The 18,408-nt window shown below is 43.6% G+C and overlaps 2 protein-coding genes across 2 annotated transcripts; one reads left to right on the forward strand and one right to left on the reverse strand.

Annotated features, from left to right (window-relative positions):
• Positions 1 to 9,807: 9,807 nt before the first annotated feature.
• On the forward strand, positions 9,808 to 12,257 carry LOC113159409 (early growth response protein 2b-like). Its single transcript, XM_026356073.1, has 2 exons — positions 9,808 to 10,063; positions 10,248 to 12,257. The coding sequence occupies exons 1-2, from the start codon at positions 9,889 to 9,891 to the stop codon at positions 11,306 to 11,308; spliced, it is 1,236 nt and encodes a 411-aa protein (XP_026211858.1). The 5' UTR covers positions 9,808 to 9,888; the 3' UTR covers positions 11,309 to 12,257.
• Positions 12,258 to 13,967: 1,710 nt separating this feature from the next.
• Positions 13,968 to 17,519, reverse strand: adob (2-aminoethanethiol (cysteamine) dioxygenase b). The gene is made up of 2 exons (XM_026356077.1): positions 17,269 to 17,519; positions 13,968 to 16,490 (listed from the first exon to the last, which is right to left on the reverse strand). Exon 2 carries the CDS (start codon positions 16,350 to 16,352, stop codon positions 15,588 to 15,590), a length of 765 nt encoding a protein of 254 aa, XP_026211862.1. The 5' UTR covers positions 16,353 to 16,490; positions 17,269 to 17,519; the 3' UTR covers positions 13,968 to 15,587.
• Between the last annotated feature and the right edge of the window lie 889 nt (positions 17,520 to 18,408).

The raw sequence follows: 18,408 nt of genomic DNA on the forward strand, positions 1-18,408 counted from the left end.
CACGGGAGATAAACAGATAAACAGCAGAGTTTTGTCCACTAGGTGGCGACATCGTCCTGAAACCATCCGGACCTGGGCTCGGTTCTGATCCTAAAGTCTGATCCTAGAGTCTGATCCTAGAGTCTGATCCTAGAGTCCTGATCCTAGAGTCCTGATCCTAGAGTCTGATCCTAGAGTCTGATCCTAGAGCCTGATCCTAGAGTCTGATCCTAGAGTCTGATCCTAGAGTCTGGTCCTAGAGTCTGATCCTAGAGTTTGATCCTAGAGTCTGATCCTAGAGTCTGATCCTAGAGTCTGATCCTAGAGTCTGATCCTAGAGTCTGATCCTAGAGTCTGATCCTAGAGTTTGATCCTAGAGTCTGGTCCTAGAGTCTGGTCCTAGAGTCTGATCCTAGATTTGATCCTAGAGTTTGATCCTAGAGTCTGATCCTAAGTTTGATCCTAGAGTTTGATTCCTAGAGCGTGGTCCTAGAGTCGGATCCTAGAGTCTGATCCTAGAGTTGATCCTAGAGTCTGATCCTAGAGTCTGATCTAGAGTCTGATCCTAGAGCTGATCCTAGAGTCTGATCCTAGAGTCTGATCCTAGAGTCTGGTCCTAGAGTCTGATCCTAGAGTTTGATCCTAGAGTCTGATCCTAGAGTCTGATCCTAGAGTCTGATCCTAGAGTCTGATCCTAGAGTCTGATCCTAGAGTTTGATCCTAGAGTCTGGTCCTAGAGTCTGGTCCTAGAGTCTGATCCTAGAGTTTGATCCTAGAGTTTGATCCTAGAGTCTGATCCTAGAGTTTGATCCTAGAGTTTGATCCTAGAGCGTGGTCCTAGAGTCTGATCCTAGAGTCTGATCCTAGAGTCTGATCCTAGAGTTTGATCCTAGAGTCTGATCCTAGAGTCTGATCCTAGAGTCTGATCCTAGAGTTTGATCCTAGAGTTTGATCCTAGAGTTTGATCCTAGAGCCTGATCCTAGAGTCTGATCCTAGAGTCTGATCCTAGAGTCTGGTCCTAGAGTCTGATCCTAGAGTTTGATCCTAGAGTTTGATCCTAGAGTCTGATCCTAGAGTTTGATCCTAGAGTTTGATCCTAGAGTCTGATCCTAGAGCCTGATCCTAGAGTCTGATCCTAGAGTCTGGTCCTAGAGTCTGATCCTAGAGTCTGATCCTAGAGTCTGGTCCTAGAGTTTGATCCTAGAGTCTGATCCTAGAGTCTGATCCTAGAGTCTGATCCTAGAGTCTGATCCTAGAGTTTGATCCTAGAGTCTGATCCTAGAGTCTGATCCTAGAGTTTGATCCTAGAGTTTGATCCTAGAGTTTGATCCTAGAGTCTGATCCTAGAGTTTGATCCTAGAGTTTGATCCTAGAGTCTGATCCTAGAGTCTGATCCTAGAGTCTGATCCTAGAGTTTGATCCTAGAGTCTGATCCTAGAGTCTGATCCTAGAGTCTGATCCTAGAGTTTGATCCTAGAGTCTGATCCTAGAGTTTGATCCTAGAGTCTGATCCTAGAGTCTGGTCCTAGAGTCTGATCCTAGAGTCTGATCCTAGAGTTTGATCCTAGAGTCTGATCCTAGAGTCTGATCCTAGAGTCTGGTCCTAGAGTCTGGTCCTAGAGTCTGATCCTAGAGTTTGATCCTAGAGTCTGATCCTAGAGTCTGATCCTAGAGTCTGGTCCTAGAGTCTGATCCTAGAGTCTGATCCTAGAGTCTGATCCTAGAGTTTGATCCTAGAGCCTGATCCTAGAGTTTGATCCTAGAGTTTGATCCTAGAGTTTGATCCTAGAGCCTGATCCTAGAGTTTGATCCTAGAGTTTGATCCTAGAGTCTAATCCTAGAGTCTGATCCTAGAGTCTGATCCTAGAGTCTGGTCCTAGAGTCTGATCCTAGAGTCTGGTCCTAGAGTCTGATCCTAGAGTTTGATCCTAGAGTCTGGTCCTAGAGTCTGATCCTAGAGTCTGGTCCTAGAGTCTGATCCTAGAGTTTGATCCTAGAGCCTGATCCTAGAGTTTGATCCTAGAGTTTGATCCTAGAGTTTGATCCTAGAGCCTGATCCTAGAGTTTGATCCTAGAGTTTGATCCTAGAGTCTAATCCTAGAGTCTGATCCTAGAGTCTGATCCTAGAGTCTGGTCCTAGAGTCTGATCCTAGAGTCTGATCCTAGAGTCTGATCCTAGAGTTTGATCCTAGAGTCTGATCCTAGAGTCTGATCCTAGAGTCTGGTCCTAGAGTCTGATCCTAGAGTCTGGTCCTAGAGTCTGATCCTAGAGTTTGATCCTAGAGTCTGATCCTAGAGTCTGATCCTAGAGTCTGGTCCTAGAGTCTGATCCTAGAGTCTGGTCCTAGAGTCTGATCCTAGAGTCTGATCCTAGAGTCTGATCCTAGAGTCTGGTCCTAGAGTCTGATCCTAGAGTCTGATCCTAGAGTTTGATCCTAGAGCCTGATCCTAGAGTTTGATCCTAGAGTCTGATCCTAGAGTCTGATCCTAGAGTCTGATCCTAGAGTCTGGTCCTAGAGTCTGATCCTAGAGTCTGATCCTAGAGTCTGATCCTAGAGTTTGATCCTAGAGTCTGATCCTAGAGTCTGGTCCTAGAGTCTGATCCTAGAGTCTGGTCCTAGAGTTTGATCCTAGAGTCTGATCCTAGAGTCTGATCCTAGAGTCTGATCCTAGAGTCTGGTCCTAGAGTCTGATCCTAGAGTCTGATCCTAGAGTCTGATCCTAGAGTTTGATCCTAGAGTTTGATCCTAGAGTCTGATCCTAGAGTCTGGTCCTAGAGTCTGATCCTAGAGTCTGGTCCTAGAGTCTGGTCCTAGAGTCTGTGGTTCTGAACAAGACTTCAGGGAAACACTGTGTTTCTTACTCCACTACATTTATTTAACAACTGGGATTAATTTTTAAATCATAATCTGTTAATAAAACGTGGTTTCTGTTTTATCTGGATGGATTCACCAGCTGTCAGCCTCCACCTTCACCAGCTGCTGCTTTTGTAAATGATTTTTCATCTTTGACAGTTTTTGCAACACAAATATAAAATTAACTACCAATTTTCTCCTTTTAAGTTGTTTAGTTTCTCTGGTGTGCAGCTCCAACATTTGTTTGCAAAATAGCTCAGTTTATGAAGAGATGAACAGCTGAAAATGAAAAGAATTAAGTTTGTAGAAATGTAGAAATTTAATAAGAAGATTCAGAAAGATGAGGCTGTGAGTCTAAAGCACAAATTGACTTGTAAAATGATGTAGTAAGAACTCTACGCTTTGAAGATGTCACTGTGTAAATACAGATACACTTTAGATCTAATTAAACTGTGATTAACAGTGAAAATACAGAATATACCTTTATGTGAGAAATTAATTACATTGAAATAAAAGCAGAACAGTCTGTCACTGGCTGCTGAAGCTGCTGAAACAACCATTACTCAGGTTTTATAAGCTGTAATTAGTCATTTAATTGTGATTTAAACATCAGCTATATACCATTAATTTAATGGTTGTGGACTATTCTTTTTATGGTTTTAAATTCTCCACTAGATTATTTGACCATATATGTTCTATAAAAGGACCTGGACCAAAATCAATTTTTATTATCGCTTATTATAATTTCCTCTAATTTGAGCTTATAGTTTATTTATACATGGTGCCTCACCTGAAAGTGGTCCCTGTGTGTTTTGTTAAAAATAGCCTTTTGTTTCAAGTTTATTGTAGAAACTTGAAACAAAGAACATTCAGTTCTATAAAACATTAAATTATCGGCTAATTAAAAAGTAAAAACAGAACCCAGTATACATGTATTTATGTAATTTATTAAAATAGTAGAAATGCTAAAACATTAGAATCACACATGTAAAACACACACTTGTGAAAAAGCATTAAATTCATTAAAGTGTAATAAAAATGTTTTTCTGTGTCTAAATCTACTGAGGGACAAATGTAAATTCTACTGAAAGAGAAATTATTAAAATACAAGCCGTTCATCCAAAAAATGACTATTCATACTGTATTAAATGAACTTCTGAAAGTGACAAACGAAAAGAAATAAACCATAAATATTAAAGTGTTTCCTACATCAGTTCACTTTGTCTGTTTCAGGTTTATGAAGTGATCAGTGGTGAGCAGCAATCCATCTGCTGAGGACCGTCCACCCACTCAGCCCCCTGAGGAGGAAAAGGGGGTTGCCCTTTTTGCTCTGGCAACCCCTTAAATACACGCATGCAAGCACACACACACACACACACACACACACACACACACACACACACACACACACATACCAGTTATTTCTCTACCTATTTAAAAGCTGCACATAAAAACTGAAAATCTGGAATTTTCTGTAAAATTTGTTCAAATTTACATTAGATTTGGTTGAAACTACTCTTCAGTTAAAAGCCAGACTGAAGGTTCAGCTGATGATATCAGTGGGTTTTCACACTTTTACTTCCACAAACATTTATTAGCCGTTTAAACTGCACAGTTTTAGAAATGATCTATTGGACATTTGACAGGAAATTTGATGCAGACGTAGTTTAACGGCGTGCAGAGAGAATCTTAATGACTTTATGGTGCTAAAGCAACAGATGTAGAGTTTAATCAATGGGACGTGTGCACTCTGTGAGCTGGGTACAACGCTCTCTCTGTCTGACTTCTCCTCTTAAACAAGACAAAGGCATCAGAAAACTAGTTCCTCTAAAGCAGAGGTCCTGGTCTTCATCCAGACCTTCACACAACACAGCTTCAGCTTCAACTTAGGATCTTCAGTGACTGTCTTAGGGTCCTCATGATTTTCAAACAACGTTTTACTGACCTCATCTCCTCCACCCCCCAGGATCGTTCCCTCTACAGCATCAGGAAGAGCTCAGTTACCCAGTGCCTTGTGCAGGAACCCGTCATGTTTCATCTCAGCTACCAGCAGCATAATGAAGATGATCAGACCCCCACCTTCCCACCTGAACACCCTGATCCAGGTCTACAGTCCCTTTTCCTCGTGACCCACTTCGCTCTGACTGACCCGAACACCTCACAGAAACATCTCCCTGTTACAATCTGCTGTTCAGCAGAAATCCATTCATTACCATGACAATTTTAAATGTGAGGGTGGAAGCAAAGTGAGGTGGGATCAGTCGTATTGTTTGCCCCCCTGCTCTCTCTCCCTCTCCCTCTCTGTCTTTTTGTCATTGACAGCCCACTCAGACCCCGGGTGATGATGACCCTTTTCGGGGGCGAGCTACAAACCCAGAGAAGCGAAAACTTCGTGGTCAGAAGGACAAACGTTGGGCTGCGTTCACCTCGGGAAGCATCTGTGTTCATTCTCTCATCCAGCTCTGTGGAGAACAGGGACGAGGCCCCGTGGCCGTCGTCTTGTTGGGACCCTGACGGAGGAGAAGGAGGATTTCCTTTCACTGCAGGTTCAAAGTGAGTTTTGTTCTTTTGGGTTTGAATCCACTTCAGTTGAAGTTAAAGTGAAATTTATATCAAGTTGAATTAAAAATGATCGAGGTGTAAAAAACGTGTTTTAGAATTGTTCATGTTGCTGATTCTGTGTCTCCTGGTGATCAACTTGAAACGTGTTTCTAAAAGATCAAAATCTAGGATCAGACAGATTTTATAACAACTGCTGCAAAAATGTAGAGAACTGTGATCGACATTTAAAACCAAACTAAATTCGATTTGTGAGGTTGTTTTATTTGGAGTCTGTCTAAAATCTGTTGTTTGCACAGTTTATGTAGCTGTAGTTTCTTTTCCGGTTGAAATATACTGAGTTTGTTTTGTTTCCATGTGTGAAATCAGGATTAAAGCTTCATGCAAACATCTAAAATGTTCCAGGAGCCAGAAAGGGGCCTGAAGCAAACTGTTAGTAGGTGAATTCTAAAGAGTAGAAACTGAAATGACTAGAGGATGATAACGCGTTAACCTCAGTGACTAAGACTTTTCTTCTTCTTCTTCTTCTTCTTTTTGTTCTTTGCTGCAAAATATAGACAAACATTGACTGAATGTATTGAAGGTAACTGTTTGGTGCAGCTCTAATTTGATTATTGGATGAGAGACTGACTCAGTTCAGAGCAGCATCACGTTCATCACGTTCATAATTTGACGTATTTCCTTTGTTTTTCCTTTGTCTTTACATCATAGTATAAGAGAATTTGGAGATCTGTCCGTGAGCAGATGAGAAAACTAAAGTTTAGCTCCACTCTCACATGAGTTTTGCTTCATTTGTGCTTTGGAAGCTGGATCTTTAATTTTGATAAAAGGTTTGAAAATGTTCTGAAACCTTTTGGTTTACAGGGCGACGCCCAAAGCGTCAGCTCCCGAACACAATATGACTTCTTCCATCTGTGTTTCTTTGAATTCAGAAACAATGAAAACATGATTTGAGACTTGGCTCCTTCTGAAAGCTAATTATCCTCATTTGAAATCTGCCGACAAGCCCTGAGAGTAAGCGATGACACATTCAGAGTCCCAGAGACTGTGTCGAAGCCATTGACTGCAGCTCCGTGGTCATTGATGTGCCTGTCTATTATCTGACACTCAACAGTCAATATGTTTCCCATGAATATGCAATCGTTCTATTGACGGCTTGGTTAGAGGCTTCACCGCCTGAACCGCCAAAACCCTGACTCATCTGCATATGGATCGAGAATTTGAATCCACAATAAGAAATCCGAAATATATCAAATAGCAAATATCAGAAGGTTTTATAATGTTTTATTTGTGATCCAAACATCTGTTGGTCTGTAAACCAGGACTGGAGTTTGTGGTTGAACACAAACCTTTAAGGTTTCAGTGAATTAATAATGAAATTTATTTTTTTGCACTATTTCAAAAGCAAACTCTTGATTTCAACCCACACTCTCAGCATGAGCTGCAGGATCAACCAGAAGAAGTGTCCGAATCCAAAATGAGTCATGTTCCATTTAAAAACCATCCTGACGTGAACGGCTGCAGAAAGTTCTGATGGTTTATGATGTTTGTTTAACATCACTGAACCTGTCGGCTGCATCTGCTCTAACAAAAAGATCTACACTCACATAGAAGACAAATGAAGAGTGAAACTAAACGTTCACAGGCTTCAGACATGTAGAACTAACATTTGTAGTGCAGCAGTGTGTAACGGAGGTGAGGACACTGAGACGCACATTTCAGTAAAGAACATCAACTATTTGTTTGTTGCTGCTGTAACTTTGATGTTGCCAAAAACAAGATGTCAGCATGAGGGTTCAGAGGTCACGAGTTTATCTGGAACAAAAGTTGACTGCATAAAACCTGCAAATTAGAGAAAGGACAAACCCGTAAAGCAGCAGCAGCAGCTTGTTTTTGCAGCTTTTCGTGTTCTGGTGCAGAAATGGAAACGAGGGCGGCAAACTGCATCGTTTGAGGACAAAGATCCATATTAACAAAAAACGCAGATGACAGATGATTAATCGGCGTGGTGGGGTCTGCCGAGCCGCCGGACCCCTGGCTGACACCCCGAGCCACCAAACACAAAACCAAAAACCCCCCAGAGCCTCGATGGCCTGCAGGAGCGTGGGCGAAGGGTGGAAGCGGGGCACCGTCCCCACGGAGCTCGGTGTGTGTGTCTGTGGGGAGAGGAGAAGAAAGATCTGTGTGTGTGAGTGGGATTGTGTGTGTTTGTTGGACAGATCCTGACAGAGAAAGTGTGTGCGTTGGTGTTTATTTGTGTTACATAGCCTCAGCAAGAGCCTGAGTGTGTGTGTGTGTGTGTGTGTGTGTGTGTGTGTGTGTGAGAGAGAGAGAGAGAGAATTACAATGAGAGAAAGTAAAAGTGTCAATTTGTGTGTGTGTGGGAGTATTTGTGAGTTAAAGCACCAGAAAGAGTGTGTGCATGTGTTTTCTAAGTCTGTTCATCACAGTGTGAATGTGTGTTTGCATACGTGTGTGTGTGTGTGTGTGTGTGTGCATGGACCAAGCTAACCCCCATCTGCCAGAGGGTGGGCGGCTCGCCACACAACGACAATACACACCAACATTTTTGTAACTGTGGGCGTTCAAAAGGCTCGTAGAGCTGCAGTCCTCCTGCTCGCTGAGCGTCTCCACAGCTCGGTGATCCAGCTTCAGCTTCATCAGCACATTAACAGATCTCACACTTTAAATATGTTCTACTTCTACTCCAGAACCCCGGGTGGTTCCCATCCTCATTCATACCAGATAAAACCTCAGAAGGTGTCCAGAACACAAACCCTCTGAAATTTAAACTACGGCACAAGATATTTTTTAAACCACCAATCATTAGTCAAGAAATTAGGAGATCAATCTGTAATACTACTACTACTACTACTACTACTACTACTACTACTACTACTACTACTACTACTACTGTTTTTGTCACCCAGCTCCTGCCCTGACAGAGACTGGAGAGGACGAGCAGATTACTAGAGAAGTAATGTAGTTATTGACATAAAGAAGATAAATGATCAGAACAGGGGCTGTGTCCGTCTGTAACTCAGTAATGAGACTGTGGATGGATGTAAAAAGGATGATCAGGGTAGAAAAGTGCAAACAACAAAAACCAGGGAGCAGCAGGAGAAATCACCGACCGCGCTGGAAACCCTGGATGCAGATTTCTGTTTATTGTAATTTGTAAAGACTCAGTCCTGAAGGGCTGTGCAGAGGCTGGAGGAGCGAGTCAGAGCACACTGCATTGATTTGAGCGTCTTATTGACGAGCTGGGTTTCCAAACGTTGAACCGTGTAGCTTGAAGTAAAAAGAGCAGATTATTCACCTCTGAGTCATGGAAATGAAAACATGGAAGAAGATGTGAGAAGCTGTTAGTGTCTCCAGATGAAGCAGTGTACCCACCCTGAACACCCTGAAATTAAGAAGCACAGATAGTAAAAACAAAAGGATATCTAACATCTATTCATGATGTTAAAAGATGTTCATCATTACAAATGTGTGTAACCACACAGACGTGAGACAGAGAAGACCACAGTGGTCTTCAAGGATAATGTTTAAATCATTCTTTAAATCTCAGAGGTTGATCTCCAGTGTTAAAGAACTAAGTTTTACAGTAAACTTTACTGAAAATCAGAAGGAAAACCACGAGTGATGGCAGCGCTGAACAACATTATTCTGAATTCATAGGATCCATCCACACAGGTAGGAGAACACAGTTCAGCAGACGTCCTGCAGAGACTCAATAATACATGCATCCTGATTTCCCCCAGTCCCATTTTGAACAACAAGACCAACTGGCTTCTCAAGGAAATAAATTGGATGATTATTCTCTCACTAATCACTCCATCCATCTCAACGGGCCAACAATAGCACGACTCAGTCAGAGTGATAATCTGTTCCTGACAAGGCAGGAGAGAAAACAAATGGGCCTGTGCAGTCAGTGTGTGGGCTCAGCTGGCACAAAGACAACACAGTGGAGCACACTTTACCCGGATACCAGCCATATAAGCAGACAGAGATCCTCTCACCTCACCGGAGAATCCATGTATGGAGAAAGTGTGACCGGAATTCCGAACGATGGAGCGTTTCCCCTTCACACGAGGAGAGTTCACCTGGAACAGTCGCTGCTGTTTGAGATGAAAGTTCCAATAAAACCCCCAAATTCAGACTCAGGTGTCAGCTGCCAGCTCCACTCGCGCTTCTCTTACCTGGAACATGTTATTTTGATGCTTTCCACGTTTCGTCACGGAGAGTTTGAGCAGCTCTATTTGTGGAGTTCCCTCTTTTTTGTGTGTGTTTAAACCCAAGTCCATATTTGGTGAATGACGTAACGGGACACCCGGAGATTCCCTTTATAACCATACTGCACCATCCAGGAGGATTTACAAGAGATGAGAGGCGGATGAGACAGAGGTTTAACAACAAGATGAGGGGAAACATTCACAATGATTAAAGTGGGAGAAGCAGCGAAGTGACTGAAACCATCGCTTCACAAACAGGATGACTGCTAAAACAGTGGACGAGGTCTCTGCGTCCCTCAGCAGACTCACAGATAGTATCTCTAAAGATGTGTACTCAGCGGAGGGGGGGCTGTCTTCACAGACACCGATGGTTTTTAAAGAAGAAGCTGTAGAGGGGGAAGAGCTTGAGGGGAAACCTGAGGAGCATGGAGGCGGTAAGAATGTGTCTGTTGCTCTGAGGACGGAGGTTGTGAAGGACAAATTCTTTATCTCCGTTTATCGTGATTTGTTGTTGCGCTTAAACTAAGATGAGAACTCCGTAAAGGTTCATGATGAATACTTATCATCCTTTATTTCCACTAAACTTCTATTTCTAACTTTACTTTCCTACATTTTCAGGTGACTTCCTGTTTGAGGAGAAGAGCGCACCTGAGCTGCCTCTCCAGGGCTACTTGGCGCAGTACGTGGCAACTTTACGCACACAACCTGTGTTTGCTGGGAAGTTCTCGGTGGACTCCAGAGGTACAGGTGGCCCGTGGACCCCCGGGGACGTCATCAACGTGGTCAGCGCTGACATTGCCACCCCGGGCCCGGCCGCGGTGTCTGGATCACCTTCACCGTCACCAGATATTTACGCAGCAGGAGGCGACGCAGCGGACGCGGGGGACGGTAGCATGGCGCACGGCCAGCCGGACATCAGCCACATGTACGCGCCCACTCATCCTCATCCTCACCCTCACCCGGCCCCCTCCTATTCCTGCAGCGGGGACATGTACCAGGACCAGTCTGCAGGGGGGTACCTGGCAACGTCCACCTGCGCCGTTTCCTACCACCCACCTCCATCCTACAACCCTGCTCCCAAACCGACAGTAGATGGCGCCGCGCTGCTCTCCATTATGCCTGAGTATGGGGGCTTCTATCAGCAGAGCTGCCAGAGAGACATGCAGACACCTTTCCCGGAGAGGAAATCCCTCCCGTACCCGCTGGACTCCCTCAGGGTGCCTCCGCCTCTCACACCTCTCAACACCATCAGGAACTTTACGCTCGGTGCGCCCTCACCAGCCGCCGATGGTCCCATGGCCGCTGCCTTTCCCAGCCACCAGAACCTCCCTCTCAGGCCGATCCTGAGACCCAGGAAGTACCCGAACCGGCCGAGTAAGACGCCCGTCCACCAGAGGCCGTACCCGTGCCCCGCAGAGAGCTGTGATCGCAGGTTCTCTCGGTCGGACGAGCTGAGCAGGCACCTGCGCATCCACACCGGCCACAAGCCGTTCCAGTGCCGAATCTGCATGAGGAACTTCAGCCGCAGCGACCACCTCACCACCCACATCCGCACCCACACCGGGGAGAAACCCTTCTCCTGCGACCAGTGCGGAAGGAAGTTCGCCAGGAGCGACGAGAGGAGAAGACACATGAAGATTCACCTCCGACAGAAGGAGAAAAAGTCCTCTGCGTCCTAATCCTCATCCCGCACGACGCATGCTGCTGAATGTGAACTTTCTGAATCTGAGGCTCCTGCAACATCCTGCCTGCCAACAAGGACCAAACTCTGTCGTTCATGTTCACTTTGGAAGTGATCCAAGTCCTCTGAACATTATTTATCACTAACATGTTGGCGCTAAACTCTTTGAAATTTAAAGGGAGTTTGGTTCCTATGATTGACAGTACACCTGGAGACAGGTGGTGTTGGAGTGCCAGTGTTCTCAGTGTCAGAGTGTGTGTCCAGCTTGCTTGGTGCCTGCTGTCTTTGCTTCATGCTCTCAGGGATTCGATTAGGCTGCAAAGATGAGACTATAATCCTGCAAGTCAGCTGTGTCTGAGTGGTGTCCCACTGCATCCAGCTGAGAGTGAGAACTTTTATTTAAATGTGATAAAGTGGGATTTCACATCCTGTCCTCCAGGGCTGAACAGCAGCTACATGGTCAGTGTTCAATACGGCTTCCAGGGTGAAGATATTCTAATTAAAGTTAAAGACATATTAAATATTGAAGGTAAAAGAGTTTAGAAGAGACTGACATCGATGTTCTTAATGATTCCTAATAATTGTACGCACTAAAATATGTCACTGCAACATTTTGAAGGTAAAAAAACGAATGCACCCTGTAGTGATCACGTCCAGCAGGACTTCAGGTAGAAACAGAGGAAGGAGGGTGAAGCCTCATCGAGCCAGCTGGTTCACACGTTAGTTGTAGCCTGATGATCTGTTTTTCTTTGTGGATGTTTTCAGGTGTAGGCACAGAGCTGCTCACACCTGTAAAGACTCGACCAGCATTTATACCTGAACACAGACAGAATCACTGGAGAGAAGAAAACACTGAAGAACTTTTATGCAAACGAGTGAAGCATCCAAGCTTTGATTCTGCTGGACTGATTCTTCATGTTGATGCAAATAAATGTTGACTTGTTCACTTGTGGCTCTTTCTGCTATTGCTGCTCTTTGTTTTGGGCATAAATTAAAGGGCAGGTTCACCGTTTTTAGGCGTGTCCGTCTCCCTGTATTAAAGCTGAAGCAGGTTTTTCATGAGATGTTAAACGACACCTGATTCATTTTATGTCCAGATAAACGTTTGAAAAGCAGATGGAGCTGCATGAAACTCAGCGGCTACAGAACATGTATTAAAGTGATCGGGCACAGTGGCGATGGAAGACTCTGGTGGGACCCGAGGTAAAGAAGCCCACTGAGGGAGGTCGAAGGTCACTTTACGCTGTTATTGGCCTTATAAGATATTTACTGGGTTTTCTAGTTGACAGTCTAAAGTAGTTTCTCTACTTAACAAAGTTAATAATTAATTGTCTTGTTAACCAAATGCTATTAAATCTTCCTACAGATGTTTCAGAATAAAAGCCTTCCAAGTAAAGATGCCTGAACTAAAGGGAGGCTTTTATTGTGGAAGTAGTGTTAGATTTGCATTAATGGAAAACAGCGAAGATGAGATCATGAAATAGGAAAGTTTCTGTTGATAAAAGGATCCAAACATGAAGCAATTATAAAGGCCAGTGTCAAGAAACAGCCTGCCTTTAACAGCCTGGGAGAAAAACAGAGATCCTGAGAATTTATAAGTATTTATATAAAACTGGGACACAACCTAAAGCCAGAACATGTTTCCCATCTAATCATGAAGGCACCAGTTTGACTATAAAAGCTTCAACCTAGCTACTGTGTGCACGCCAGCAGCTTTAAAGACAAATGTGTGGCCAAATATACAGAAAGACAGGACAACAACATGTACATTTGGCAGATGCTGGTACAAGTGAGGTTCAAGGTACAAGGAAAAGACAGGGTTATGGTTATGGTTAGGGTTATGGTTAGGGTTAGGGTTAGGGTGAGGCAGGCATTCAAACCCCGGTCTCCCACATGAAGGGCCACTTGCCACTATCCAGCCATATTATTCCTATTATCTTCTGTGTGCATGTTTCTCTGTGTTTTGGCTACTACAACACCAGGATTTCCCTTTTAGGATTAATACATCTCTTTAAAGAGATTCAAACAATCCGACTGAGTCACTGACAAAAAGCTGAAACACTTTCACACTATTGATTCTGTTTAAACTGCAAACAAAGTGACTAGAGAGACTCAGCGTGGAGCAGGTGGTGAAGGTGGAGCAGATTTTAACCCTTTAAGTACTAGACAGCATTTGTTCGTTAAATAGGAGTAAAGGGTTATTTAGAGTTGAAGACACCGTGCAGCTCGTTTTAGCTGGAGGGTTGAGCAGAGCTGTATCAGAGCAGGGAGAGGGACCAACACCTCCTCTCTGCAGAGAACTGTACCTTTGCAGAAATGTATTTCCAGACATTACTCTGGACTCTAATGGCCATAAATGAATAAAAGAACTGAAGTACCTCTTTAAACCCCCACTGAGCTGCTGTGGGGAACATATTTTTTCCATTTAAATGTCCAACTTTATCTTCCAAAACTCGTTTGACTAAACAGTTTTCTTGATCGACCTGCTGACGAGGCCTCAGCGCTCAGAAATCTGAGATTTATTAAAAGTACAGCAAAGTTTAGTTTGGCAACCTGATTCAAAACACGGTAAAGGAAGCAAGTTGCTCTCCTGAACTTGGTATTTTTTGTATTTTTAATAACAGCTTAAAAGGAAATGAAGCACAGACAAGTTTAGGCAAAATAAACAGCACGTTTTATATGAACAGACAGAAAAACCTTCATTACACACAAAATATGTCGAAACAATCACTGTTCAGTCAACAACTCGATTATGAGAATCCGATTCTGGATTCAGATTTAAAGAGCTAAGTTCAAAGGCCGGTGTAGTCCCCATTCCCACAGTGACACAACAAACAGCACGTCGGCTCTTACTCAGGTTAATATTCACCTCTGAAATAAAAATCCAACACGCATCATTTCACATTTTAATGTGACCGTCAGAGCTTCACTTTCAGAGTTAGCATCAGTTTTCAGTTTATTCTGGGACGAAAACCACGTCATTACTTTACAGTTAAGTGCTTCTAGTTTAAGCTGCTGAGAATTAGTTCAGCAGTTTGTTTCCTTTCCTCAATCACACAGACGTCTCTGACGTTGTAGCCTGGTCCACTAGGTAAAACCTCTGTTGTCGTGTGGTCAGAATTTGAGCTAAGAAGGTAAATTTAGTGCACAACTTGCAAACGAACAATCGGTTGATTATCACAACAGTCGTGAGGATCAAACTTTCTCAGAAAAAAGAAAAACCCCAACACACTTTGAAATTTGTAAAGACGACACCAGAAGCTGCAGCTTCAGATGATGCTGCGTGTTCTAAAGGGACCTGACGCAGTTCGTTATCCGACTGCAACAAAGGTCACGAAGCCTGAAGCAGGAAGACGATGAGAACAGTCCCTTCGAGGTTCACAGAGACGACTCCACTCAGGTCAGGACACATTTGCTTTTAATGCTGCGTTCGAGGTGCAGTCAGCTGGTAAATTATAACTCCAAACATTATGCTTACATAATACATGCATACCTGTTAGTGTGACTGCACATTTAAAATAAATATCTGGAGCCGTTCACCACCAGCAGGTCTGGAGGCTGACGCAGTGTGTTTATAGTTATGATGACATCAAGATTCAAGCAGCAGAGTTAGAGTTCCTAACTTTTCTTGAACGCAGCATTAGTCCTTTCTTGGCATCTCTCAGGTAAAAACACCTCTGACCTCTTTACTGTCGTCGTCTGTGACTAACTGTGTTCAATAAAGTTTAGCATTATTTTCACTTTTTAATCCTTTGAGGAGACGAGAACTTCTCCACGAGTCTAAATCAAATGAGCTCAGAAGAGAAAGTGGTCTAATGGAAAACTGACAGGTGGGTCTTTAAACCTGGTTCTGGACTGGATCCAAACTCCCGTCTGATCATGCTGTAAAACTGTAAATTAAAGCTGAACAACAAAAATCATGAGATTGAATTATTCCTTCTAAACTTTTCTCTCATGAGGACCAAGAGAACTTTCCCAAAACAATGATTCATGTTTGAGAATAAATGAAAGTTTGATTTTATTCCACTTCTGGTAGTAATTTATATGTGAAATGTGTCTTTTTAGAAACCCATTTCCCTACAGGAGCAGGTGGACACCTGGTCTACCAGGGTCCATTCTTGGTCATGAATCAAGCCCAGACTGACCTCTGGTCTTCACGCTCCTGACCAGAGGACTTCAGATTCAGAGTGACCCCCTTTGTCCCACACAGTCCAGGGCGCACAAACCACACCAGACCGAGAACAGAACACGTTGAGGCTGCAGGTCGGTCAGCTGGATCACAGCCGGACCTCCGGGCCCGGGTACGGCTCCCCTCCGCACCAGAAATCTGGCGGCTGCGAGATCTCCATGAGCCAGACCTCCTTCTCCTTCAGCTCCGCCTGGTCTGTGTTTTTAACCTCCGCGTCCGGCACCACCCGGTAATAGTGACAGTCTCTGCCGTCGTCCGGGTCGTACGGCGGGGCCAGGATGTCCATGAACGCCGTCGGGCCGTCCACGGCGTCGATCTGGTGGAGGTTGTCCCGGTCAGGGGAGAGGACGCACGGCTCGCTCTCCTCCGTGAACTCCCCCGTCGAGCGGAGCACGCTGCGGCGCACGGAGCCCATGTGGGCCGCCGCCTGCGCGCCGCCCGCCGGCCGCTCCAGCCGGTCGAAGCAGCTGATCCTGACCTTGCCGTACATGACTTTGAGCATCCCGTGCATCCCCGGGTGGTCGTGCAGCGGGATGGAGGCGCCGCTCTTCAGCAGAAACACCCCCATGCTGAACTGGTCCGTCTCGCAGATGTGCATGTAGGTGACCGGGGGCGCGCCGTGGTGGTACGGGAGCGCGGAGGGCACCCCGGCCGAGCTGCCGTCGGCTCTCCGCGGGACGAGCTTCAGGTCCGCCGCCCGCACTTCCGTCATCAGGCTCCTCAGTTTGCTGTGGTTCTCCAGGAAAGCCTTGGCCGCCTCGTCGTTGACCCGCGGCGGACTCCTGAAGGTGACAAGAGCCTGTCGAGCTACTCTCTGGACGATGGAGGTCATGGTGCCGTCACCGGGCATCATCCCGAGGAGAGGAGCGGCGCTGCCCGGTGCAGAGTCCGCTCGGTGTCCGCAGGCTGCAGCGAGCGCAAGAGATCGTCTATGAGCGAGATGACTCACACGGGAGGGCTTCCTCCTTCTTTAGGCTGTGAGAGCTCCAGCCTGAAAACATGAAAAACATAAAAAACAAACTGTTTATCGTCAGTAGAAACATGAAAAACATAAAAAACAAACTGTTTATCGTCTGTAGAAACATGAAAAACATAAAAAACAAACTGTTTATCGTCAGTAGAAACATGAAAAACATAAAAAACAAACTGTTTATTGTCAGTAGAAACATGAAAAACATAAAAAACAAACTGTTTATTGTCAGTAGAAACATGAAAAACATAAAAAACAAACTGTTTATTGTCAGTAGAAACATGAAAAACATAAAAAACAAACTGTTTATTGTCTGTAGAAACATGAAAAACATAAAAAACAAACTGTTTATTGTCAGTAGAAACATGAAAAACATAAAAAACAAACTGTTTATTGTCAGTAGAAACATGAAAAACATAAAAAACAAACTGTTTATTGTCTGTAGAAACATGAAAAACATAAAAAACAAACTGTTTATTGTCAGTAGAAACATGAAAAACATAAAAAACAAACTGTTTATCGTCAGTAGAAACATGAAAAACATAAAAAACAAACTGTTTATCGTCAGTAGAAACATTAAAAACAGCTGAAATACAAAAGTTCACCTTTAAGAACATCTGCTGAATAAAACAATTGACAAAAGGTCAATTTAAAGTAATAAAAGACAAATATTAAACATATAAAACATATAAAGTTAGTTAAAGGTTTTATCCACAGTCTTAACATGTGAAAGTTTATTTAAGTCCTCACCACACACACGTCAGGAGGACATTAAAAAGATGTCAGAGTGAGCGCTCACCTCTTTTCGCCTCTCTTCGGTTCGGCCTGTTCTCTGCTCCTTCACGTGTTCATTCATTCGTGTTTTTTCTTATGAACACGTGAGTTTGTGTCTGTGTGAAGATCAACACAACACACACGTGATGATTTGAACGTGTGGAGCTGATTTTCACACGGAAACAGACTCAGATTTCATCGTTTCAACCAGTTTCATTTCCCCATTTTTGAACAACTGTCAAACACGTCCGCACCAAGCGACGCTCCTTCGTTGACACCTCGAGGATTGTGGGATATGTAGTCAGCTCCGTCTACACTACTGTGCTCAGGAGTACACCACAACGTTTAATTCAAATATTAATGAGAGAGTTTTGTCATTGATTTTAAAATCATTCATAGACTAACATTATTTTAACGGCGAATAAACACAATCATTTGAAATCCAACGCAATTCAAAGAAGAGGCACTACAATACCCATGATGCCACAGGATATTTACCTTTTAATGTCATTACTCATACAAACAAACGCACAGGTAACGTGTCAGCTGACCGGAGGTAAAACTGGTGAATATTAAAAAAATACAAATCATAAATCGTGTTTTGAAATATGATGCTACAGTTCCCAACCTATAAATGAAGGTTTGAAGTACAAATACTTGTCCAGGTAATTCTCCACTACATGTAGAAGAACCCTCTGCTCAGGTAGTTCAGTTCTGACTAAAACATGTTGTAACCTACAAACTGGGAAACAGAAGCAGCCATAAAGTAAAGGTGGAGCTGATTTAAACCATTCAAAAGAGTTTTATTAATATAGAACAATTAATGTAGTGGAGTACAAGTAAAAGTAACATAACAAATTCACCTGTATCACAAGTCACAGGTACAATAAGGTGCTGAAGTTTCAGTAGTTACCTGCACAAAAACAAAAAATGAAAATAAAAATGAAAAAAATAAATAAAATTGAATTGAAATATTAATGTTGCATTAATGTAGGTATTCATTTACCAGTAATCCGCTGCCCTGCAAACCACCATAATTACTTTTTTGTGATGCTTTTAAAGCGCTCTTCACTCTGTAGATCTGTTCTCCGTGTGTGGGTTTAGTTTAAGATCAGCTCAAATAAACAGATTTGAAATGTGTACATGAGTTTTATGATGAGATGTG

This window comes from Anabas testudineus, chromosome 15 (genome assembly GCF_900324465.2).
Source record: "Anabas testudineus chromosome 15, fAnaTes1.2, whole genome shotgun sequence".
NCBI lineage: Eukaryota > Metazoa > Chordata > Actinopteri > Anabantiformes > Anabantidae > Anabas > Anabas testudineus.

Excerpts from the sequence above, each read along its gene's own strand:
- LOC113159409 (XM_026356073.1), top strand. The coding sequence starts at position 9,889 with ATGACTGCTAAAACAGTGGACGAGGTCTCTGCGTCCCTCAGCAGACTC. Across the intron at positions 10,064-10,247 it reads ACCTGAGGAGCATGGAGGCG|GTGACTTCCTGTTTGAGGAG; the intron begins GTAAGAATGTGT and ends CTACATTTTCAG.
- adob (XM_026356077.1), bottom strand. The coding sequence starts at position 16,352 with ATGATGCCCGGTGACGGCACCATGACCTCCATCGTCCAGAGAGTAGCT.